This window comes from Diadema setosum, chromosome 22, assembly GCF_964275005.1.
Source record: "Diadema setosum chromosome 22, eeDiaSeto1, whole genome shotgun sequence".
Classification (NCBI taxonomy): domain Eukaryota; kingdom Metazoa; phylum Echinodermata; class Echinoidea; order Diadematoida; family Diadematidae; genus Diadema; species Diadema setosum.
The window spans coordinates 30,839,858-30,867,221 of record NC_092706.1 but is presented as its reverse complement, the minus strand read 5'-3'; the positions used below and the strand labels follow the sequence as shown (position 1 = coordinate 30,867,221).

At 38.7% G+C, this 27,364-nt stretch overlaps 1 protein-coding gene across 1 annotated transcript in view; it reads left to right on the top strand.

Moving 5' to 3' along the window:
* Window positions 1-27,364, top strand: part of LOC140245560 (uncharacterized) — a 38,374-nt gene that overhangs the window by 7,466 nt on the left and 3,544 nt on the right. Inside the window, exons 2-5 of the mRNA XM_072325126.1 lie at window positions 142-309; window positions 4,271-4,453; window positions 11,386-11,562; window positions 23,824-23,901. Coding sequence (XP_072181227.1) covers window positions 142-309; window positions 4,271-4,453; window positions 11,386-11,562; window positions 23,824-23,901 — 606 coding nt within the window. The remainder of the gene's footprint in view (window positions 1-141; window positions 310-4,270; window positions 4,454-11,385; window positions 11,563-23,823; window positions 23,902-27,364) is intronic.

Sequence of the window (27,364 nt, the reverse complement as noted above, 5' to 3'; positions counted from 1 at the left end):
AATCAAGGTATAAATATTCAAAATATCACTCCTACGTTTGCCCTGACCCCTCCCCTCTTCAAAAATAGCTCTTAACTTTACGCATATTGATCACTCTTCGTGATCATAATTGTTCAATCTATCAATGTTCTCTCCCATAAGCGATCATTACGTATTGACCGTCTCAACTGCGGAAGAACTCTGCTACTTGACTTGGCGGAAGGAATGTGCTCCAGCTGTGTGCTGCGCAAAGTAACAGTGGACTTGTTCAACTCAACATTTCAAACGGACTTCTATAAGGTCGTTGCAGACAAGGCTTCGATCTGTCAGGTAAGATCTTTAAAGGCCGTGTCACCCCAGCATTGCGTGCGACTTGCAAAGAACATTTTTTGACTACCCGGAGGTCCCCGTAGATATGCGCACATGACAGTACCTATAGCATGTATCTCAAAAGTAGTCGCCCGGAGGTGCGCACGCATATTTTTTTTTTTTACCCGCAACAGTGTTTAGGCCCTGTCACACCTTTCCGGGCAAGCTACTCGGGCTTCTTACGTGTAGGGATTTTCTAGCATACCGGACATTCCTGAGGGCGGAAAAGGATTTGTGCGAGTCAGCGCATGTGTCTTACTTGCTGGACCCGTTATACTTGCGAGTATACTGTGTGACCTTTGTACCAGTCGCGTGGGGGCTGACAGCTCAGTGAAGGAATTCCTCTAATGGAATGGCTGAAATCTCACAGAATTTCATTATCTTGGCTGCATACGGGACTGCGAAGTACCTGCGTGGGAATTGCCTGGGAAGTACTGCCGCTAAGGGTCTCCTACTGGCGTTCTGCGTGGACCTCTACGGGCATTCCCGCGACTCACCCGGAAAAAGTTTTGGTCATGCTCAAAACTTGGCTGCGGTTAAATCGGACTTGCGTGAACACCTCCGGGCAACTACGCGCTAGCGCACTGTCAGGTGCGGACCAACTGCGGAGAGCTCCTTGGAGTAAATTTGTTTCCCCGCAAGTCAAGCCGCAGAAGTTCCCCCGTACGGTATGACAAGGCATGAATGAAAATTGCAAACATTCTTGTTCGCCCGCTGAAAATCTTCTACGTGCTGGAAACTACCTCCTCGCCACAAGACCGCGTTATGGTGTGACACGGCCTTAAGGCCGTGTCACACCTTTCCGGGCAAGCCTTGCGTGCGACTTGCAAAGAACAACTTTGACTACCAGGAGGTCCCCGTAGATGATCCGCACATGACAGTACCTAGCACGTATCTCAACCGTAGTCGCCCGGAGGTGCACACGCATATTTTTTTTTACTCGCAACCATGTTTAGGCCCTGTCACACCTTTCCGGGCAAGCTACTCGGGCTTGTTACAGGGATTTTCTAGCATACCGGACATTCCTGAGGGCGGAAAAGGATTTGAGCGAGTCAGCGCATGTGTCTTACTTGCTGGACGCGTTCTACTTAAATCATACTTGGGAGTATACTGTGTGACCTTTGTACCAGTCGCGTGGGGGCTGACGACTCAGTGAAGGAATTCCTCTGATGGAATGGCTGAAATCCCACAGAATTTCATTATCTTGGCTGCATACGGGACTGCGAAGTACCTGCGTGGGAGTTGCCTGGGAAGTGCTGCCGCTAAGGGCCTCCTACTGGCGTTCTGCGTGGACCTCTCCGGGCATTCCCGCGACTCGCCCGGAAAAAGTTTTGGTCATGCTCAAAACTTGGCTGCGGTTAAATCGGACTTGCGTGAGCACCTCCGGGCACTACAGGCGAGATACGCGCTAGATACTGTCAGGTGCGGACCAACTGCGGAGAGCTCCTTGGAGTAAATTATTTTGTTTCCCCGCAAGTCAAGCCGCAAAACTTCCCCAGATACGGTATGACAAGGCATGAATGAAAATTGCAAACATTCTTGTTCGCCCGCTGAAAATCTTCTACGTGCTGAAAACTATCTCCTCGCCACAAGCCCGCGTAGCTTGCCCGGAACGGTGTGACACGGCCTTTAACTACAGCTTCATAACATGTGCCTTTGCCATTATGTATCATCACAAAACCAACAAAAAGTCGCACCTTTCGGTTCTACATATAAACTAAAAAAAAGTGGAAGGGGTCAACCAAGTCAATCTTGAGCTTTAAGAATAATAATGATAATAGTTATAGTAATAATATTAATCATAATAATAATGATAATAATAACTTACTGTATATCAAATTAATAAAGCGCAAAATCTATAGAGATAATCATCTGTGCTGCAAGAGCTTCTGATGCACTTGATGATTATAGACACTTAAATAAAAATATGTGTTTTGAGTCGTGATTTAGAGACTGCTATCCTGACAATACTAATGGTAGGTTATTCCACAGTGTGGAAGATGGAAAAGCGAATGCTCGGTCCCCCAATCTTATATTTGTTTTGCGTGTTGGAATTTGGAATTTGTAAGAGAAGAGCGTCATTAAAACTGCACAGATTATGAGTGTGATTGCGAGATAAAGCATCAATAATTCAAAAATGTAAGTGGGGGCTTGACCGATGAGTGACTTGTGTATACAATCAACAGAATCTGAAACAATATTCATAGACGAATCGGAAGCCAGTGTAGGTCTTTCAAAAGTGGAGTGATCCTTGAGAATCTGGATTTTTTTTAGAGATAAACCTTAGGCAGAATTTTTAGACTCGCTGCAAGGATTTTGCTACTGCTTTGAAAGTTGGTATTGATCATTTACAGACTGTATTAATAGAGCATGCTAAATTTCTGTTTAATTTGATAATCCTTTCGTTGTTGTTGCTCCTGTAGCTTACTTTTTTTTCTTTTTTTTTTGGTCCCATTCATCGCACAGCAAGCACAGTTTGGCTTGAACAGAGAAAAGAGGCTCTGAAGTACAGTCTATTCAGGCCCTTAATCTTTAACAAGCTGTGCTAGCTGTGCTATGAATGAGACAAAAAAAAAATCTGGATGTAAAACCATCGGAATAACAACATTGAATGGATTATCGGATTAAGCTGAAATGAATTATTGTTTATCAACACATTCTGTCCATGATAACTGCCGACTTTAAAAAGTAGCATCATTTCAAGTTATTAGAGTTGAAAGTGAAGAGCATGTACAAGGTTTATAAGAAGTTAAAAAGAGACTGTATAAAACACACCTAATCTCACGAATCTTTGAAAAAAAAATCTAGAAAATGGCTAAAAGTACGCTTTTCTGTTCGTTTTATGATCCCAATCTTTAGCATAATGTAGAGGGTGACTTGCCCTTTTTGGAATTATGAATAAACCTGAAGATTGGCTAGGTTGAACCATTTCATCTATTTTCAGTCCTCACACAAAATCAGTGCGTGCGACTCTTTGTTGGTTTTGTGATGCACGGTCACATAAGTAAACATTAGCACGGTGTTATAGGAAATAAAAATTTCACTGCCTTAAATAACATCTCTTGGAAATTTTGGGGTCGTGGGATCAAAGGTGAAGGGTCAAAAGCCCGGCTTAAAGTTCTAAAATTGTGTTGTTATTTTAGTATTATGATTAAAGTAATAGGCTGATTTTACACTATTTTCTCGATACATTGTAGATAGTTCAATGCATACACTTGATTTAACGTCTTTAACTTTTTATGTGCCACGGTGTAAGCCCCCGTTTGTCACATTATTCTAAAACTTCATACAACTACAACCAGGCATGTGTTGTAAAAAAATTTAGTTTTTTTCAGGTCCATGTACATTTTTATATATGTTTGTTACGCTTGACATGCAACAAGTAAAGTTGTATGGGAAATTTTGAGATATGCTATGATGTAAGTTTAATGGCAAAGCTATGATTACTTTTCTTTCAAATGGAAGTGGCTGCTATTACTATCTGGGCATGGTTTTCGTACACAAAAATCAAGATCAAGTAATAATTCTTAGTTTAGCAGTGAATAGTACATGGTACCCGGATTACCAGGTATTATCAACAGAGGGTTACAGAACAAGTGTCAAGTGTCAAACTGAAAAGCCAATTTTTGGCATTCTTTCTTTAAAATAATTTAGCCAATGGAAGTCTGTTTTAAGGAATGTATTACAAAGCAAATTTTTTCGAACCCCTCATTTTATACTATTTTTTTTTTTCTGTTGTGCTAATCATGTGAAATTGTCGTCTCACATTAGTCTCACAAGTGTACTGAAGACCTATATAGTAGGAGGAATCATGCGATATGGCAAAGAGACATACCAGTCACCCTTGCGACATTTCTTGTTCTCTCATAAGTTTAGTTTGCAATATTTGTTTATAATTTTGTTGGTCTTTTTTTTCCTACAGATACAAGATCTTGCGTTGACCATTAGCTACTGGAATGACAATCTTCAATATCAGTCCTCAATGGGAAAAGAGTTAGCGCGTTGGGTGTGTACAATGCAAAGTATTTCAAACTTTAGTGTGAGATGCCACAACTTGCCCAGTGGTTTCTTCTCAACGGCAGCTGAAATGGCAAAATCCTGTCAGGTATGTCACTTTCACCGTGTTCAGTTTCCTGAGAACATTTCTTTGTTCATCACACATTTCTCTTATTGATAAAATCATCACTTAGTGCAACGAACCCTCACTTGTTACAAAGTGTCTCGAACAGTATCTATCACTCCATAGAACATCAACCCCGATATGTCAGTATTTATTAATTGATCTTGTTTCAACATTGGTTTTATCAAACTGTAAGAATGTGTGTGTGTGTGTGTGCGTTTGTGTGTGCGCAAACTCTTCGAGGAAATAATGCCTAGGGTATTATGTGGTTGTAGTTATAAGATAATAAAAACAAATTCAAATGCACATGAATTTGCATGTGAATATTCTATTTTTGCCAGCTCACAGCAGAAGAAAATTCTATAATCACTTCTTTTTATAAAGTAACATGCAGAAGCCAAAAAGAGTGTGCTTACCCATTTGAATACCTGAATACAAAAAGAAAGACCCAAGTCCAATTTTTGACCAAATTCAGTTCGATATGAGAAATTGTAGATTATGAAAGGATTCATCTTGTATAAAAATTATAAACCCTAATTACACCCGGAAGTGCCTAAAATGAATGAGTGAAATCTTGTATAAATGTAAGAATGACCAAAGTCCAGGACTTGGATCATTTTTAACTCATATAATAGCGCCCTTTCTCATCACTCCTTGTCCAGGCCTATTCCTGCATACACAAAATTATCATGACTTGCTGGACAGTGGTGTGGAGTTAGCTATGGAAAAACAAAGGAATGAATTAGAATGGAAGGAAAATAAGAGGAAAAGGCTTTAGAACAGTGGGGGAAAGGTATCAAAACTGCAAGTATTTAGGGAACCAAGTTTCTGCCGTTTGAATAACACAGAATTATTGGGGAATTATGTGGAATGGTTTACACTTTCAGTGTCCATGTTAAATATGCCTATATTATGGTGTGACTATAAGATTTACTAGAAATGTAGCAATCAAGCCACTTTTGGAGATTGAAAAACTAGTGAAATTGAAGCATTTTTACTTTACATTTGAACTAATGGCCCAGAGATTCTGGTAATACGGGGTGTATAACAAAATTTTATGAAGATACCTTCCTGCTCTGCAGAGAAAATTGTAACATTTTACAATTTAAACTTGACCAATGACCTTTGTTCCTTGTCCAGGTGTATGTGCGACCACAAGGTGATGGGGACAGCTCATCCACTCATTCGTGCATGTGCAATCTTTCAATTAGATACCTTTAGCAGTTCCTCAGTTACATCGTCCACATATCATTGTTTATAACAGACAGATGGTAGACATTTTCCCGCATTTACCACGTGCAGACATGTACAATGTAGCTCCATGTATACACACATATGTGCACAAAGAGTGATACACACACATGATTAATTAGTATAGCGATAAGGGACATTATGCTATGGTAGGCAATTACATTTTAGTAGGCCATTCGGACTAAAAGCTGAAAAAAAATTGACAAAACTCTATTATCTAATTTTTTTACCATACCACTAATTTAGCGAACTATCCTGTGATTCAAAAAACGACCCAAGTCCATACAAAACCTCTCTATATACGATCAAAGTAAACTTTAAGTGAGATTATGTGTATTAATCTGTATTAACAATGTTGCCTTCTCATCATGGTTGAAAAGAACATTATTGGACAAATAAAAAAGATATGATTTTTGTTTGGTTGGTTTTTGTTGTTGTTCTTTGTTTTAAGTTAATTCGAAATGACCTCCCATGGACTGTGGTCGTTGTTATATTCAGATACTCATTATCTGTCGTATAAACATAGGTCTATACCGGATGTCCTTCCAAAAAGGAGAACGGTGGATTTTAAGTACTTTGCGTTCTAAAAGTAATATATTTTTGACATCATTAGAAAGAGCATATTCCGCAGAAGACAATCCTACCAATATCATTAGATTTGGTGCAAAACTGTTTATTCTACGCTCAATTCTGTAAATGCAGTCATTTTCAAATTTCGCTGGATTTTTGCGACGTATGACATGTATGAGCGAAGAATTTCGGTGCGACACGCGTTCCATATAAGAATTATGGTGTATTGTGTAAGCCCGTTGATCCATGTCAACAAAAGATACAGGGCTCACATCTGTAAATAGAATGGAATGTCCCAGACCCCTTCACAAATTCGTACCAAAGATACCAAAATAAATGAAGAGAAAAACTAATTAAAATCAATAATGATGTTTGGCAAAAAAAAACCCTGAGTAGCTGCAGATATTGAGTGTGAATTCCTCTACAAACTGCATTTTATAGGAAGATGAAAGCTTTTCTTGTGAGATTTGAAGGGACTACGTTTCATTGGGTGCATGTACGGAAAATAGGTGATATTTGGCTTTTGCGGACCCTTGGACAGAGTTTGAGCCGAAGAACCTGTCTTGGGAATTTGGTGGATGAAAGGCTATATCTCACTTGTCCAGGTTAGTGAAGATGAAACACCTCATTTCTCCCAGCTATTTTAGAGACTTTTTTTGAATTTTGAATTTTAACACACGTCTCCATGGGGAATTATTTACCCGTGTGAGCCCTACATTGGACGCGGGCCCAATGTGAAAGCTGTATCTTTTGTTGACATGGATCAACTCATGGGCGTAAATCCCGGGGGGGGGGGATGGGTGGATATATCCCCACCCCCTGAAATGGAGGAGGGGGGTGGCCTGTACAATCATTCCCCCCCCCCCCCGAAATTTGAGGGAAAAAAAATGGAGGAAGCAGAAATGTGATTGTATCATTTTTGTCATATTGCATGACGTTCGTACGCCCGCCTTCAGACAGGTAACAGAGCTGAACAGTACTCTATCTTGTAGGATAATGTATACGTAATTTTCTCAAGCGCTCGCTCGCGAAGAAAGTTATATCGACATAAGGTATGGTCCAGACGTTGACAACGTCAAATAGCATTGGCCTATACATGTAAACATGCTATGAAGCGAGCAACTTGGGACCATCTGCAAATTATGTACGAAAAAAAAAAAAAAACAATAACAAAAACTATACCGCCATAATTGAACCCCCCTCCATTTCCTGCATCATTCATGAAACGATAATGACTCTAATACATCTATGGACATACCCATTGGACAAGTACCGCCAGAATTATGCTCCGGATCGCTGAATTGCAATCATGAATATGCAAAAAATCCGCTACTGGGTCCCTTTCGATAGACTTTGTACACTTTTGAGATTGACGTTTAATTTCCTTATATTTATCAAAAGCTCCCTCATATGCAAAGCCGTCGATGGAGGGGGAGGGGGATGGTTCCCCCATAAGAGTATTGGGGACAATCAAAGATCATTTTGCTCCTCCTCGTTACTCCCGAGATGTGGAAATGTTCTTACTTTTTTGATAGAAAACTGTCTAAATATTTCACCCAAAGATGGCTGAATTTCAATTCTGAAAATACAAAATCTCCCTCGCGCAAGAGGAGGATAGGCCTAACCCCTCCAATACTCTCCCCGTTCAGTCATTTCTACTTGATACACTTTAGATCGACAGATTTCAAAATGTTTCATCTAAAGTGTGCACCAGGTCTATTACTTCAGTTTAAAGAAATGCAAATGTTCCTTGGGTGGGGGGAGATATCTAGATACTTTCAATTAACGAATGGTTCCTCCCCCCACCCCTTAAAAAAATAGTATACACTTCTGGGATTGAAAATTCCCCAAATTATATCATAAATGTGTTTACGAGATATTTGTCGCTGCCAGTAATTGCCAGCAGTAAGCGCCCGGTGCGCCCCACCCCCCTTAATTTCCTATCATAAGCGAAAAAAGTACAGCTACAAACGGCAGTTTTTGAACTGTAAAATGTCAAAATTTTCAAGCTCGCTCGCCAGCATTTAATCGTTATGTCATCTCCTGATGTTGCTGCCAGTAATTGCCAGCAGTTGCGCCCGTAGCGCCCCACCCCCTTAATTTCCTATCATAAGCGAAAAAAGTACAGCTACAAACGGCAGTTTTTTAACTGTAAAATGTCAAAATTTTCAAGCTCGCTCGCTAGCATTTAATCGTTATGTCATCTCCTGATGTTGCTGCCAGTAATTGCCAGCAGTTGCGCCCGGTGCGCCCCCACCCCCTTAATTTCCTATCATAAGCGAAAAAAGTACAGCTACAAATGGCAGTTTTTGAACTGTAAAATGTCAAAATTTTCAAGCTCGCTCCCTACCATTTAATCGTTATGTCATCTCCTGATGTTGCTGCCAGTAATTGCCAGCAGTTGCGCCCGGTGCGCCCCCTTAATTTCCTAAGCAAAAAAAAATATAGCTACAAACGGCCGTTTTTGGACTGTACAATGTCAAAATTAATGATCGTGTTCATGATCTTCAGTGTAAGAATTAATACAAGAAGTTTCTCTAGATGATACCATTTTATAAGCAAAATTGTTCAATAATAATCTACATAAAATGTACTGCTACCTTTAACATGTTGAACTGTTTCAAGTCGATAAAACACGCAAAAAAAAATGCATCAAATTGCACCATTTACATCAATTTGCAAAAAGTTCTCACTGTGGGAGGGGGAAACCCCCCTCCCACTCCCTCCCCCCTCGCTCGCATCGCTCCCTCGCATCTAGCGGCTCCCCCCTAAGATGAAATCCTGGCTACGCCGGTTATAGGCCCCACTATTTAGTAGGCCTTCACAGTGATGTCGCACACAGGCGGAGCAAGAGCTGAATACCACGATGTAGTCATTCAATTATCTATGAATATTTTTTTCTTACTTTTTTTTATTAGGAAAAAAATCCCAAATTTCACCCAAAGTGTGCACCAGATCGCTGAATTTCAGGTCTGAAAATGCCAAATTTTCCTTGTGTGGGAGAGGGATACCCACCCTCCCCCGCTAGGCTGTTCCGCTCCCTCGCACTGATATTCAAACTCCAGGTCCCTCCCTTACCCCTCCCCCCCCCCCCCATCATTAAAACGGAACGATGCCCCTGGGATGATTGCTTTACTGACTTAAATCAAGAAAATTGAAGAATACAGTTAATAGCTACAGGAAAATATCTACTACGTTATTACATACAAAAAAAAAATATGGATATCCAATCAGTACTTTATTGAATTTATTTGGACATTATTCAGGGCTGCGCTACGTTTTTGAAAGGGGGGGGTGTCTAAATCGCCTGTCAGTCAAGAAGAAACATCAAAAGACAAGAGAAACAACAACAAAAAAGCCTTCATAATTTTAAGGTTTGATTTTGCTCCGAAAGTCGGCTGACAAGCAAAAAACGAACAAACAAACAAATAAAAAGAAGAACAAAAAGTCTTCATATTTTTGCTGCCACTTCCCTCCCACTTTGCATGGAAAAGAGTGGGACATTTGATCCCTGTAAAGTGTGTGTGTGGAAGGGGGGGCAAGCTTCTCCCCCCCCCCCCCCCCCCTAGGGCTGCGCCGGTCCGGTTATTGGCTTGTAATCGTGGTGATGGTGGCTATCGCCGATCATCCCCCCCCCCCCTCCTCAATACGGATTTACGCCGTTGGATCAACGGGTTAACACAATACACCGTATGGAACGCGTGTCGTACCCAAATTCTTCCCTCATACGTCGCAAAAATCCAGCGAAATTTGAAAATAACTGCATTTACAGATTTGGGCGTAGAATAAAAATTTCCCCACCATATTTCATAATGTTGGTTTCATTGTCTTCTGCGGAAGATGCTCTTTCTAATAATGTCAAAAAATATATCACTTTTAGAACGCAATGTACTGAAAATCCACCGTTCCGCTTTTTTGGAGACACCCGTATACATTTAATTAAAAGTTTATTTCATCTTTCAACAAAAACATATACACATTTCATTTCCTTTGGTAACAGAAAATAAGATAAACAGAACATTGTCATGGAAACTGAAGTGGTCGAATCTAAATACAAATGTATAAAAAAAAAAAATTAGTCGCCACAGTCACAAGCATGTATTCTTATTAGTGGTGGTAGTAGTAGTGGTAGTAGTATTATTATTACAAGAGAAATGATCATCATCATCTTCATCATTGGTATTGAGATTATTATTATTATTATTATTATTATTATTATTATTATTATTATTATTATTATCACTATAATCATTTCTATTATTAAGGGTATATTCTGGAAATAGAGGATCTATGAAGATGTGCACACTTTGTTTTCCCAATTTATTGAAAGTTATTGATTGCGTTGTTGTGGTTACAACATATAGTTATTATTGTCATAAATCAGGGCATAGCTTTTTGGTGATCCAGCTACTTCGGCATTTTAGAGCAATTATCATGAAATATGGCACAAACGCTGTTCTTAGAATAAAGGGAAGCAGCACACATGTTCGAATTATTTCAAATTGCCTTTCCATAGCAACGGCATATTCTATCTTTTTGCACTCCCATTTTCGTCGCTCTTCGGACCAAAGCTGGTCAGCTTCCTTCTGTCGTGAGCACGCAGCCGCTACATGGCGCTACAGCCCACATACCTACCACGAAGTCCATATCATGCTAGGGTTAGGGTTAGGATAAGAGTTAAATGCGTACTGTACAATACGAAGACAAATATCTTGAAATCACCTGACTTACATACGACGTGTTGATTAGTTAAAGTGGACCTTGCCAAACAAATAAGGGTGGCGTAGGCTATATTGCATTTTGCAAAAAGAAAGAAAGAAGAAAAGAAAACAGTAATATTACTGGGAAGTACTCTAGAATCAGACCTTTGTGACAAATTGGTTTGGCCTTTGAATGGGTCCCGCAATGATAGGTTCTCCCAGCTAATCTCACAATTTTGCCGTTTAAAATTCTATTCTGAGCATTCAATGTCACGCAATTCACTCTGGTTTTCTGAAGCAGCAATAATCAAGAAAAAAAAATGGTCATAACCCAACAAACGTCTTGTTTCGTTTTGCTTTTCCTTTTTTCGAGTTTGTTTCATTCATTTTCTTCAGGTGTGCGAACTTTCGATGGTGATTGACTCAGGTCGGATTTCAGAGTCAGAGGCAACAGCAGCAGCCGAATTTCTGTGCCATATACCACATCTCAGATGTGCCCGTATCACATGCGATGAAATACCCCGGACATTCTTCACGACAATTGATTCACAGACTACAACCTGTAAAGAACAAGTAAGATGTTTCCATTGGTTTAGTAATTTAAAAAGGAGGGGACATTACATTGGTTGTGAATAATATGAGTTTGAGTGATGAAAATAATAGTTTATAGAGAAGGAGACTCAATGGGGTTATCTGTTTTTTTTTTATATCATTTAGTGTGTGCCCTCAGGGGGCTCTCAGCGTTCGGCTGGCGCATTTTTTTCCCTGCAACTCTAAGAGATTACCTCATGATTATCCATTTATGCGCTGCCGCAAATGTACCATTCTTCTCGCCAAGAATGGGAGGCATTCGGGAACTTCCATTTTATACGCAGAACGCAAAGCTCCTGCAAGGACTTGCGATATAGTCTCTCTTTTTTGTATGGTATGATGTGTGTGTGTAGTGGCAGGTACTGGTGCGCTGAGTTATGCATACACTGTATTCATGAGGTAATCTCTCGCTTGGTTAAAAAAGAAAGGGAGTAGGAGAGGCGAGTACGCTACGAGCTTGGTTAGAACTTATAGCTATGAAGGGCGGACGCATTCAGCGCTCAGTTAGCTGAGGACTGGATGCGCTTTATGATACTACGCTTTGCACGTAGAAAACCTTTGTATACTAAAGTACTGCGATCATCACGTCAGGCGACACTTTGTAAATTGCCCGAATCGGGGAGTTCAATTGCTTACTGAGTAATAGATTTCCTCCTTCATACACCTCGACTGCAATGCCCGAGATGTTTACTCTCAATATGTCGTGTTATGAGTGCAGAACCCAACAGCGTGCCCAAACACCACTAGAGAAATGCAGTTACGTTAAACACGATTTGAAGTTGAGCTCAAAGCATATTGCATACGTGTTTTCGTTAATGTATTGTATTAAAGGGATCCTATTGTTTTGATTGAGACCTAATTTCAGGTTTCTAACATTTTTGGGGGTGAGATAATGAAAAGCCTCCCATTAAATGAGGAATTCAACGTTTATTTGATGATAATTGGTTTGAAATGGCCGAGATATTTATAAAAGAATATTTCTAATAAAGAGTTGGACAAACACTTTATTATGATCACTTTGTTTTACTTTGATCTTGGATGTTTCACCGATTTTCATCAAATAAACTTTCAATTCCTCTTAATATTGTATCCTCTGTACTATATTATAAGTGTTTTGTTGGTATCTCGCAAAAAGTTAAAAGCCCAATTTTTATCTCCACCAATACTGTACCATCATTGTTCAAGAGAATGGGCATCTGAATAATATTTTCACTATGATGCTTGGGAAACGTTGTGTTACCCTACAAAAATAAAATATATTCTCAGTGGCGGATCCAGGGAAAGCGCACCCCCTCCCCTTTATTTTTGTTAAAACAAAAGAAATAAAGAAAAATGACGGAGGGTTGCGTGCGACCCTCTTTTGTTTTGTAAATGCGCCCCCTCTTTATGGAATTCCTGGATCTTTCCCTGTATACTTATAGGTATATTCTTAAGTAGACACACCTTGTGTACCGCCGCAGCATTTTCCCCCATCTTTTTGACATTGTGTACCATATAGAGTGCAAATTAGGGCTTACTCTTGTTCATTTTACTAAGGTCAAAAGTGTTTTTGTTTTAAGTATAGTTTACCATTGGGAACGGTGATTTAACACAAATCGAGTTGTCCTATTTGATGATCACATTTCAGTTGTATCACAAAACATTTAACATATACCAAATTTACAATAGAGCTAAAATAATAAGGAGACATCACTATTTTTCTCCATAAACGTGAAAAGGGTCATATCTTGGTCTCCTTATGCCGTTACCATCCGCAAATGCGGGGGTGCGGCCTTATCGCCGGAGAATAAGCCAGTTTGGGGTTAGTTCATGTACAGAAGCGTGCTGTAGCAATTTATGGAATTCATCAGTCATGTTCAAACAAGGGATGAACTCGCGTAGACCAGCTGGTGACCAGAATGATCCATCATTTGACACTTTGGAAAACATCCATTTCATTATTTTGCATTGAAATGTAATGACAATAATTTTCTAATAATATTGCCAAATACCACTTTTGCCGTCAGGTGGATGTGATGGCAAGTACCACCTACAAGGTTTACTTGAAATAACAATTACATCACATATACTTATCTCAGTGAATTTAAAAACCGACATGCTCTCCTGGTAGAAATGACCTTTTTCTGCTCATGCTCAAGTGGAACCCCGAACTGGCTTATAAGATAGGCTGCCTACAAATTATGATAAATGGATAGGGCGGGATTTTTTTACGTGCATAAATTGTGGCTCTCTCACACTCGGGATCTCCATTTTAGGTCCTATCCGAGGGACAGAGTGTTTTGCCTGTTACCAGAGGGGACGACGTGATTACACATATCACTCTTCAGTTAGACTCAGATACCGAACGCTGGTCCTTTTGATCTTTAGGAAGACGCGCTACCGTCTGAGCCAAACTACTGCTTTACACAGTACTAAGTTCTTTTGACATGTTTGAGAATAATCACAAAAGGTGACTATAAGTAAATTAGAATTATGTAGATTGAATTGCTAACGATTTGCTAATGCTGATTATTCTTTTTTTTTTCTGTTCAATTCAATTCAATTTATTCCACATTCTAAAAATAAAAAAAAAACACAAATACACGGACGTAACATATTGCACATTACGTTTATATACATTGAAAACAAAAGGAATAATTCGAAAAATATATGATTAGGTAGTGTGGGAACAAAAAAAAAGTCCATGTAGGACTTATCAAGACCGATTCCCTTACAGATGAAGAGGCTACAATTTGCAATCAACGATAGACATTTTAAGAGTAAATCTATACCATTAGAAATTATGCACAAAATCGCAAATAAGAAAGGACAAAATACGCACAAAAGACAACGAAGACAACAAAGCAAAACAAAAAAGGCTCATATACCAAAAATTATTCATCTGCACTTTGGATTAAGAACATTCTATATTAATTTTTAAAATAAGAGTGTAGGAAATTCTTTGGTAATAGCAGGTAACTCTTTCCAGCACGTAAGTCTAATTTTAGTCTTTGAAAACTTATATTGGTAAAAAGGTAAACATATGTTATTAGCACATCTGGTGTTATAACTATGAACTGCACTATTTTTGGATGAATGACTTATGGAAGGTTACAGGTAAAACGCCTTTAAAAACATTAATGTAACCCCTTGTAATCGCAGTATTTGATCAAATGTTTTAACTTTTATTTTTTTATAATGTTGAAGTGTGCTCAAAAGGGCTTACGTCGCAGAATATTCTTATTACGCGCTTTTGTAGGCCCTAATAATAACACACGGTTTTCTAAGTATAATGAAGTGTGACCCCACACTATTGCACAATATGTGAAATGGGGGAAAATCATTGTGTGATATATGGTTTAAAGAATTTTTAAAGGAAGTGCATGTTTCAAATAACTCATAACACCTACAATTCTGCTTATTTTGATGCAAACATCATTTTGATCTTTCCCTGTTAAGCCATCAGCTTTTAACACACAAAGAAATTTAGTTTTATTCACTCGTTAAATTTTAGCATTACCTATATTTATTTGTAAAACATTTTCATCTATTACCTTATGCTTTGTTTTGAAGGTCAAACAAACCAAAAAATATACTTTCTTCATTTCTGTGATAATCATGTGATTTACTTCATGAACATCCAAGTCTGAGAAAAATAAGTTTTTACCATCTGCAAGTGATACAGAACACAAAGTAGGACTTACAAAACGCAGATCATTGACTAATAACAAAAAAAAAGGGGGGGAACCGGAACAGAGCCTTGTGGAACGCCTGTTTTCACATAACACAAATCTGATTTTATATCACTTACAATATTGTGAACGACCAGATAAGTAACTCTTAAACCAATTCAGAGCACTCCCTCTTACTCCATTATATTCCAATTTGGTAATATTTTAATGTACTGGAGAAACTGAAATAGTCACATTGTCCAGTTTTACACTTACTCTCACGTTCGAAAGAAAGGAGACACAGCACACATGACTTGAGAGGCTGAGAGCCAAAATTCAAGTGAGGTTTATTCACCCTGCACTGGGCAAGCTTTGTTGTCAGTTGACATCCCTACAGTGTAAGTACTCACTGATATCAAAGATACCTTTCACTATTGGGATGGTAAGGTACCACATAATATGGTGATGGAGAACAAAGAGTGGCATTGCATATGGATAACTCAGTGAAGAATATTAAAACTGATAAAATAAATTTCCAGACATGAATATTAACGACATGATTATAATAAAAGAATATCCAAAGCCTTTTCGCTTAGTCATGGATACCCCATATAATATGATCTAATTTATATAACAAAATGCCTTTTGATGTGAATTATTCTCATTCATCCAGTCGAAGTACTTCTTAGAAGCCAATTGATAATTGGCGAAACGTCGCAACAGTGAGTTTATTTCCAGTTTCTTGATTCAACTAATTTTTGATCTTGTACTTTGACTTGATGAATGAGAAGAATTTACATCAGTCTATCCGACACGAATTCGGTCAGGAATGTGTGAGATCGTGCAGAAACAGCGAAAAGACGGCTAGGAAAATCGCGAATTTCCGTAATCAACTGCGCTTCAACCTCCGTTGTCCACACGACAACATTATACCCACTAGCGTTCAGCTAAAGAGTAATGTTCGAGGTCATAAAGCGCTGAACATCTTGAAGAAAGCAGAGAGGAAATTACTCAACGAAAGGGTCAGACAGATCAATCACAAGTTGGAAAATTGGAAAGCACATCAAAATTATTTGGAAAAGAGGATAGGGGAGCAGTTTCCAGCCGAGGTAGTCCGACAAATCAAGGATTACACTACACATGCGCAGTTGGCACAACACGAGCTCACCAAACGGCGCCATATTGGAAAATTCACGAAGCTCCGCGATACATGTGAATTGCGAGAGGATTTGGATCATAACTGGAGACGTAGCAAGCCTACATGTGTGTCATCCAGCGTCCCATCGAGTTGGGTGAGAAATCAGTCATCTAGGGAATTATCACATGAGGAAAAATCTCTCCTAGGAAATGAAATTTCGCGACATCACCTACACAACTACCCGTATCGGAACTGATTACCGCTACTGAGTCTGCTATCCGACTAGGTAACATCAAACCTGATGCTGCAGAGGAGTTACGGCATGATGTGAGTACCCTATTATGTCACTCTGAATTACAAATGTCTAGATTTGTTGGACGATAAGAAGACCTGTAAGAGCATAGGTTACAACCCCTATCAGTGGATATAGGAAGAAAGTAACTGGTGTCATAAACAAGATCCACAAGGAAGGTTGGTTTCAGCGATAGACAATAACAGTTCCTGACTACACCTACAGAACCTACAGTATCAGGATTTTATGGCTTGCCAAAGGTACACAAACCTGATCCAATTCCAGTGAGACCCATTGTAAGCTGCATTGGCTCTGTGACTTACAGCCTCGCCAAACACGTTGCCAACATTCTAAATCCATTAGTAGGAAAGTCACCTCACCACGTGAAAAACAGCCAAGATTTCGTTGAGAAGATTTCCCACCTCAAACTAGCGGATGATGAAACCTTAGTATCATATGATGAAAGTGCTCTATTTACATCGATTCCCTCATCACTGCAGTAAATGTGGTTAAGACATGTCTTAGTTGGGATAACAGCTGGAAGGATCGTACTTCACTTTCTATAGATCAGATTGTTGAAGCGTTAGAAGTACAAACTATTTCTCCTTCAACGGCAAGCATTACATACAACAACATGGATGTGCTATGGGTTCACCAGTTTCTCCCATAGTAGCTAACATTTACATGCAAGAGTTTGAGACCACAGCACTGAGTACCTACTCTTGACACAAACCACGTATCTGGCTCCGTTACGCGGATGACACTTTTGTTATCCTCCATGAAGAAGAGAGTGTGTCTTTCTTTAGTCACATCAACTCCTTGGACACGCACATTTCCTTTACACAAGAAACATGCAAGGATGGAAATCTTCCATTCCTAGATGCTGAGGTTCACGTCGATTCTGATGGTACCCTCTCCACTACAGTGTACAGAAAACCGACCCATAGTAAATTTCCAGTGACATCACCTCATGATTCACAAACTTGCAGTCATCAGGACCCTCTTCCACAGAGTAGACACCATAATTCACAGTCCATCTGAGGTTGAAAAAGAAAAGACTACATCAAAAACGCCTTAGCTGGATGGGGATACCTAGACTGGGCCTTCTCTAAAGCTGACACCCCGAAACAACCAAGCAAGAACTCACGGAGAACCCACGGTGAACAGGGACGGAAAGTCACCATCACTATCCCGTACGTGTAATAATCTGTCAGACAAGATCAAAAGGCTGTTTCAGAAACAGGGCATCACTACCGCTTTCAAGCCCCACAACACATTAAGGCAGAGATTAGTTCACGTCAAGGACCGAGTCGCCAAAGAAAAGCAGAGAAACATGGTCTATGGCATCCGATGTTCCCGGGAGGATTGCCATGACTTCTACGAAGGGGAGACCCAACAATCACTGAAAGCCCGCATGAACCAACACAGACTACCCAGCAACTCAGAAAGCATCCCGGATTCAGCAGTATACACACACATCAACGCCAGCAAACACTCTTTTATCACCAATGAAGTGATTATTCTGGATAGAGAATTCAAGTGGCTTGAGAGGGGCGTCAAGGAAGCCATCTGGGAACGTGTGGAATGACCTACACTTAACAAGAGAGGAGGTCTCTGTTTCAATTAATCGCACGCTTGGGACCGAGCCGTTCGCAAAATCCAAGGCCGTCTTTCGCGCGCTGAACAAGGTCCAGTGCGCTCTGCACAATCTCGCACTATTTAAGGGCCATTCCATCATCGGGAGCTTCATTCGCCCGAAGAAGCCAATTGATAATTGGCGAAAAGTCGCAAAAAGTGAGTTTATTTCCAGTTACTTGATTCAGGGAGGTGTGAGATCTCTCTCACACCTCCCTGCTTGATTCAACTAATTTTTGATTTAAAATGCCTTTTGTTAAGATCCAACCACCCTTCGTGATTTTCAAACGCATGTGATGCTTTTTCATTTATTTGAGTAATGCCATATATGTTGAATAATCATGTCGAAATCCAAACTGCTGACATGAAATATCATTGTTATCAATGAAAGTTATCAATCTAGCATAAACTAATTTTTCAAACAATTTGGTGAAAATTTACAGCAGCGATATAGGTCTATAAGTTTGTAACTGGTGTTTATCCCCCTTCTTAAAAACTGGAATTACCTTTGTTACTCTAAGCTGTCGAGGGAATACAGAATATACCATTTTTCAAAGATGAACTAGATACTGCACATGAAGGTTCCATTACAAAATAAACTACTTTCGTAAATACATTGAAATGAATATCATCATTACCAGTACTTTTGTTTACTTTCACATCATTTACAATGGTTAATATTTCAGCAGTTGCAATAGGCTTGAAAAACATGGATTGGCTATAAGTTTTGTGCAGGTAAGTATGAATAGATGAAAATGAATCATGTACATCAGAAATAATATTCCTACCTATAGTGCAAAAATATTCATTAAAATGTTGTGCGACAGACTCTTTATCATCAATAAGATAACCATTAATTTTTAATAAATCTATATCACTACTCTGTCTGTGTTTATTCATAAAATCATTATGGTAGACCACGTTCTCTTAAAGTTCCCACTCACACTGTTAAATTTCCAATGATAATATTCACGCTTCCTCTTACATGTAGGTATTTCCTTAATTACCACTTTCCGATATTGTTTAAATTTATGTCCATTCATGACACTACGATTCCTAAGATACTTACGATACAATAAATACTTCTTCTTACACATTTCCCGTAGTGTCCTATTAAACCATGGTTAATCCTTCTTTTTCAATCTGTGTACACACTTCTGCAATGGAAAACACTCTTTATAAAACAAGAGATATTTGGCAAGAAAGGCTTCAAATGGATCATCCACACCATTTCCTTTTACAAAGTGTTCCCAGTCAATGCCAGTTCGAAGTTCGAAGCATATTACAAAAATACTGTATGGAGGAGTCATCAAAGACACGTTGAAATCTGTTGTGATCTATATTACTCTTATGATTGCATCTTATGACTACAAATATTGTTAGATGATCACTTATGTCACATGTGAATATCCCAGAGACAAAAATATTTTCAAACTTATTAATAAAGATATTTTCGATGAACGGTGATGACTCCGCTGTTATTCTGTATTGGGTTTCGAAATTACCAGAGAAAGTGAATATGATGAAAACATATCAATAAATGAATCAGAAGACGACCTAGATAAAAGTAAATTAATGTTGAAATCACCAGCCACACAGCAATTTTTCTTTTCCCTCATAATTTTGTGAAAAGGCAATTCTAAGGCATTCAGAAACTGGGAAATAGATGCAGCAGGTGGCCTATATACAACCATTACAATAATATTTTCATTATGACAGCATATCTCAATAAAAACTATTTTTATTTTTTCATCAAATAATTCCAAATCTTGTCTTCGTTCAAATTTTAACTCACTACATATATAAAAACCCACCCCTCCACCACGTTTATCATTACGTCTATTATCTATAAATGAAGAGTTTTTTTACGCAAAAACCGATAAGTCCATTTTTGAAGATTTTGAAGTACGAACTCTGTCATAAAGTACAAAATAATACCTTTTGAAAGATAAATTGGTCACTACATATAAAGGTACAATTTTTGAAGTTATGATCAAAAGAAGAAAACATTTTCTTATTATTCTCTTTTTTTCTTGACCTTTAATTTCAAATATCTCCATTTGGAAAATATGGACTTATCGGTTTTTGCGAACAAACACTTCAAATATATCATTTGGTAGTAGGCAAGATTTTATTCTTGTTGCTTAAGCCAAGTTTCTGATACATCAATGAGTGAAAACCTGTGTCTGAAAGTTTGTAAAATGGGTAGATATGATCAAAATTATTCTTTATACTTCTACAAGCAAAATGACAGATCGGTTAAACTCAATTTTCCGATTACAAATAACTCATTCATATACAGACTAAAAAGGCATTAAGACAATATCAAAGAACAAATCTAATGTACTGATATACAGAAGCTAAAAAAATAAAAAACACCCAAATTTATTTATGCCATTAATAAACAGTCTAAAAGGGTTTGCACATTTGAAAAACAAAAGATTATCATGAACTCTACATTACCTTACCTTACTTGAATTACGGAATATATATTAGCCTGGGGGAATTGATCAAAGACTAAAATCGATTCGTTATTTTTGATTCAGAAAAAGGCCTTGCGGATTATCATCCTGCACATTTTTTTGATCACACTAATGAATTGTTTGTTTCAAGTAAATTGTTTATAATTTCTGATTTGTATATGTATCATATTGGAATTCTTATGTATAAGTTGAATACTGGTGATCTTCCTTGTATATTTTCCTCAATTTTTGTTAAAAACAGTGATATCCATACTTACCCTACAAGACACAGTGAATCCTATCATTTTTTTCCCTGTTCGTACAGTTTTAGCCCTTAAGACAATTACATCGACCGGCCCTTCTTTTTGGAATGAGTTAGATTAGGTTCGGTTACAATCAAGTTCTCAAAGTATTTTTAAGCAAAATCTTAAAACCAATTTTATAAAATCCTACGTTTAATTATTTTGCCGTAATCACTTTACACATTTCTGCATACTCAAATGATGCCTGGCTCGGATGACTTCATTAGTTTGATCAACTTGCTACTTTCTTAACATTGATACCATAAGTTCAATCATAAACATCATACAATACCTTGTACATTCCGTAAACTTTATGATATTCTCGACATCTTGTATTTTTGCATGTTACGTCATTTTTTACATTGATATACTGTACTAAAAGCCTATATGTGACCGTGCACCTCAAAACGAACATAAAGTCGCACACACTGATTTTGCGTGAGGACTGAAAAGAAGTGAAATGAGTCAACCTCGCCGAACTTGACTTTTTCATATTTTCTGAAAGAGTGGGTCTTCTTTTACATTATACTGAAATTTGGTATCATAAAACGGGCAGGAAAGTGTGGTTTTCTTTTTAAGAGTTTATCTCAAACATTTTTGGTAGAATAGGTGTGATTATGTGTGTCTTTATAGTCCCTTTTTCATTTCTGAAAAACCTTGTCCACACTCTTCACTTTCAACTCTAATAACTTTTGAAAGGATAGAGCTTCTGCTTTGAAAGCTGGCATTAATTATGGACAGAATGTGTTAATGAGGCATGCTTAATTTCAGTTTAATTTGATATTCCCTTCATTGTTGTTACTCTGTTGGTTTACTTCCTGTTTTTTGTCCCATTCATCGCCCAGCCAGCACGGTTTGCTAAAGATTAAGCGCTTGAATAGACACTGTACTTCAGAGCCTCTTTTCTCAGTTCACACTTTTCCTGAGTTTGTGCTTTCTTTCCAATATTTAGATAGGTTAGGAGAGTCCATTTGATTTGAGTTATACATCATTTTGCTCTTTTAGAATATGGTCTTAACTAAAGTTTGTTTTGAGGCTCTGGTGCAGGATCACATATTATATTTTTGGAACCCACACTCTACAAGCTTTGCTTTTTGGTGGGTTCCTTACACGTCAATTATACGTCTTATTATATTTGTGCAATATTGGTTCATACTGACCATTGTGTTTAAACATTTCTTTTTCAAAATCCAATGGAATATAAAACTTGTATAAAATGTGGAATATGGAACATGAATTTAAAAAAAAAATCGAGAACTGCCTCTATAGTGGGGCAGGTATGTAGCAAAAATTGGTCGAGATGCTCACATCCGGCGGAAAGTATGAAATTTTGCATGTAGGAGTATTTTGGGGCGCTGATTTTAAAAAATGCCGGATCCAAGAGATCTGAACACGGGGACAGCCGCATTTTTTTTCAATTCCAATATGGCCGCCATCACAAAACAAATTTAAAGATCCGTATCTTCAGTTCTGAATGACCTGTGGCACAAAAATTTGGTATTCAAAAGCGTTTGCATGTTAAATTTGATGACAGATTAATTTGAAGTGTCTGACGAACATCGAATGGCCGCCATTTTGAATTTCAATATGGCCACCTCGATGAAATATTCAAAATCCCTTCTCGAGTTCTAAGTGGTGAGTGACGCTGGAATTAGGTGCAAACAAGTATGTTAACATACTGATTAAAAAAAAAAATAGACTAATGTTATGTGTCTGACACACGTAATGCCCGCTATTTTGAATTTTGATATGGCTGCGAAGACAAACACTATGACTAACATTCATGGGCATGCCAAAAAGTGCAGCAAAAGTGAAGCAGAATGCACCTTTCACTGACATCATAATGTAACTACAGCAGCGCGCACTCAATCAGTTTCAAACGCGCGCTCAATCAAGTAGCCTAATTTACAAACCCGAGATAGAGATTTTCAACACTCAAACATGGCAACTATGTAGGAAAATTCAAATTGGCTGCCGTGCAGCTTGTCAGGCATATCTAATAAGTCTGTTATTGAAGTCATCATATCACCATCCTTTTATGTATCAAATTGCAGTGGCTTAGGTCATTCAGAACTGAAGATAGGGATCTTTGACGGCGGCCATATTGGAATTCAAAATGGCGGCCAACCCCGCGGCCAGATCTCTTGGATCCGGCATTCTTTTTTTTTTCATATCAGAGCCTCCAAATACCCCTTTATGCAAAATTTCAAGATGTGAGCATATTTTTCACTTATCTGCCCCACTGCTATTATCACATACATGACATAAAACATGTATACCCTTTCTTCGTCAGCTGACCTGATTAAGCTGCTCACTTGGCTACTTAACCAAGTCTTATCTTGTTAAAACAAACAAACAAACTTGAAATGAATGTGAAATTTGAGGTTGAATAGCAGTGATGCCTTAGTGATGTCATTCATTCCCATTACATTATTGACTACTCATCAATATTCATCACTCTGTCATTATCATCAAAAACTGCATGCAGTCGGCCACGATGAGAATAAAGCTTGATCCATGTCCAAGCCCTTTTTTACTCGCCATGGTATAATATGACCGTCTACTAGACTAGACATATAGTAAACACATGATATCCTTTTGCTCAAAAATTTCATTCCAGAGAATATGTGTGATAGAGAGAGCGAAAGGAAAGAACGAAATTCTATTATTTCGACATTAACTTATCAAGAAATGCTGTTTATACATAATAGAATACTCGTAAAATTGTATTTTTGTTGTTGTTTTTACAATCTTCTACATACAGCTCATTGAGGGCATCACCATCAATGAGAAACCATTAACCCAGTTGCTCAGTGATAAGCATGAAAGCACGACCAAACAGGTATGCATTTGATAACCTTCTTAAGCATCTTTAAATCTTTTGCTTTGTTTGATTTTCCCACCTGTTGCTTAATACCTGATAAAGGCAGATGTCTTGAGATACATCTGGCCTCTGGGTAAAGATCACGAACAATGAGAATTTCAGAACTGCAACTAAGACCCCGTTTACAGTGCGAGGCTCGGCCGCGGCCGAGCCCACGTTCATTTCAGTGAAAACGCGCAAAATGCCAAGTGCGAGGCCAAAAATGGCCTCGCATTTGGCCACGCTCTGGAGGTGGTCTCGGCCTTTTCTCAGTGTAAACGCAAACTAAGCCAAGTGCGCGGCCAATTTTAGTCTGGTTTCCAAACCCTCTGCATGTACTATTTCGCTATTCAGGATATTAGTATAGTTTAAGGTGGTTTTGTCCTACCAAGGATTTTTTTCCTTCGGCAAAGGCCTTTGCCCGAACGGCGACTTCGTCGCCACGGAATTCAGTTGGCAAAGGGTCTGAAAACCAGACAATACCAAATTGCGTTTGTTTACAAGCAGAGCGCCACTTCGACAAAATATTGAAAAGCTTGAATCAAAAGCGCGGCCGAGCCCGGCAGTGTAAACGGACAAAATTGCGGGGCTCGGCCTCGCAATTGAGGCTGTGTTCGGTTGCGGCTTGTCTCAGCCCCGCACTGTAAACGGGGTCTAATAGGGATTTTGCGGCGGAAAATGGTACGTCAACATCGTTTACATCACCAGTTACAGAGAACAAAAGGTTGCTGATGAAATAGCAAAGTTAACGTTTGGTTTGATGTTCTGAATGTTTATGAATAAGAAAACAATCATGTTTCAGTCACTTTTCAAAAAGCTGTATTTCAACTGGCTAGTTGTCGCCCTATTACTCTGCATTAACTGTAATGTCCTATCGCTGTTATCGTGGCATTAAATGTGACCGCGCACCTCAAAACGAACATAAAGTCGCACACACTGATTTTGCGTGAGGACTGAAAATTAGTGAAATGGGTCAACCTAGCCGAACTTGACTTTTTCATACTTTCTGAAAGAGCGGGTCTTCTTTTACATTATGCTAAAATTTGGTATCATAAAACGGGAAGGAAAGTGTGTTTTTTTAGCAGTTTATCTCGAACATTTTTGGTAGAATAGTGTGATTAGGTGTGTCTTTAGAATCCCTTTTTCATTTCTGAAAAACCTTGTCCACACTCTTCACTTTCAACTCTAATAACTTTTGAAACGATGACGCTGCTGCTTTGAAAGTTGGCAATAATTATGGACAGAATGTGTTAATGAGGCGTGCTCAATTTCAGTTTAATCTGACAATCCCTTCATTGTTGTTACTCTGGTGGTTTACTTCCTGTTTTTTGTCCCATTCATCGCACAGCCAGCACGGTTTGGTAAAGATTAAGCGTTTGAATAGACACTGTACTTCAGAGCCTCTTTTCTCAGTTCACACTTTTCCTGAGTTTGTGCTTTCTTTCCATTATTTAGATAGGTTAGGAGAGTCCATTTGATTTGAGTTATACATCATTTTAAAGCTTAAAGTCTGTTCTTTCAGAATATGGTCTTAACTAAAAATTCATGTCTGGCGACTTTTTGTTTGTTTTGAGGTGCAGGGTCACAAAAGATGTCGTTCAGTTAAATGTATATTACAATTTCCTCGACTCACAAATCATAGCATCCGAGCTTATGAAGCCGATCGTTTTAATTATGAATCCAATAGTGACAGAATGATGTATGATGGCGATATCGAAAAGGAGTTTAATGCATAATAACGCACTGGATGGTTTAGAGTTGGCGAGACAATACCCCATTGTCCTAGAGTACTGAAATACTTTAAAGGGGAAATCCAGTCCAAGTAAGTCTGATAAAAAAGTCAAATCTTACGAATTCAACGGTAAAAATTTGACTGAGATCTGATTTTTAAAAAATGAGAAAGTTATCACATTTTGAAGCTTTGCAAATTTCTACAGAGCAGTTCTTTTTCAGTTTATATTAACTCTTTATGTGCCATGGTGGAAACCCCCTGTGTGCCACGTTATTCTGAGACACGAAGGTAGTCATGCTTTGAGAAAGAATTCTGTTTTTCCAATTTGTATAACTTCTAAAAATGTCTGTTAAGCTGGATATAACAGTGAGCAAAGTTAAAGAGGAATGCCAAATTTTGCTTCCATATACAATGTATAACAATTCTATTTTCAATTTTTCTTTAAATTACCAGTTTCTACATTACTTTAAAGGCATGTCTTTTGCACATGAAATAGTGACATAAACTTAGAATGTACACGCAAATCTAGTTGGGAACACCGCTTGATAGTCAATCACCACATAGAATGCAAGCCGTATGTGACAGGAACAAAAGCGCGAGAAACGCTTTGATTGTACCGCGGGATTAGCAATTCATCGATAGATTTTGGCGGCTTTGTTTGTTGAGCAGAATATGCGAAGTTGGCACGCCTTCGACTGAGCCGGACGTGCGAACGTGGCACATAAAGAGTTAATGTGCAAATGAGTGAACAAACCAAGTCAAAACCTAACAATTTTCCATTGATCGTGCACAAAAAAAAAAGAGACGAAAATGTAATGTTTCTGTAATTGAAGTCTGACACATGATGTTATTCCTGGTTGAATAACTTATACCATGATTTTAACATCGGGCATACTTGCATTTGAACGAAAACAATAGAAATTTTATGTACAAACTACTTAGAAGTTACTTACAAATTACTTAGAAGCTCACGTTTTAATACATCTGTGTGTATGTTTAATGCATGCTCCCTCATTAAAACATAAAAGAGGTGTGTAATAAACCATAACGCCAAGATGTCATTATCCATGTCAAGCGAACTTCTGATTGATAACGTTCTCTTCCACTTGTATTCCTTAAAGGCCGTGTCACACCAGCCTTGCGTGCGACTTGCAAAGAACAATTTTGACTACCCGGAGGTCCCGTAGATATCCGCACATGACAGTACCTAGCATCTATCTCAAAAGAAGTCGCCCGGAGGTGCGCACGCATATTTTTTTACCCGCAACCGTGTTTAGGCCCTGTCACACCTTTCCGGGCAAGCTACTCTGGCTTCTTACGTGTAGGGATTTTCTAGCATACCGGACATTCCTGAAGGCGGAAAAGGATTTGTGCGGGTCAACGCATGTGTCTTACTTGCTGGACGCGTTATACTTGCGAGTATACTGTGTGAACTTTGTACCAGTCGCGTGGGGGCTGACAACTTAGTGAAGGAATTCCTCTAATGGAATGGCTGAAATCTCACAGAATTTCATTATCTTGGCTGCATACGGGACTGCGAAGTACCTGCGTGGGAATTGCCTGGGAAGTACTGCCGCTAAGGGTCTCCTACTGGCGTTCTGCGTGGACCTCTACGGGCATTCCCGCGACTCACCTGGAAAAAGTTTTGGTCGTGCTCAAAACTTGGCTGCGGTTAAATCGGACTTGCGTGAACACCTCCGGGCAACTACG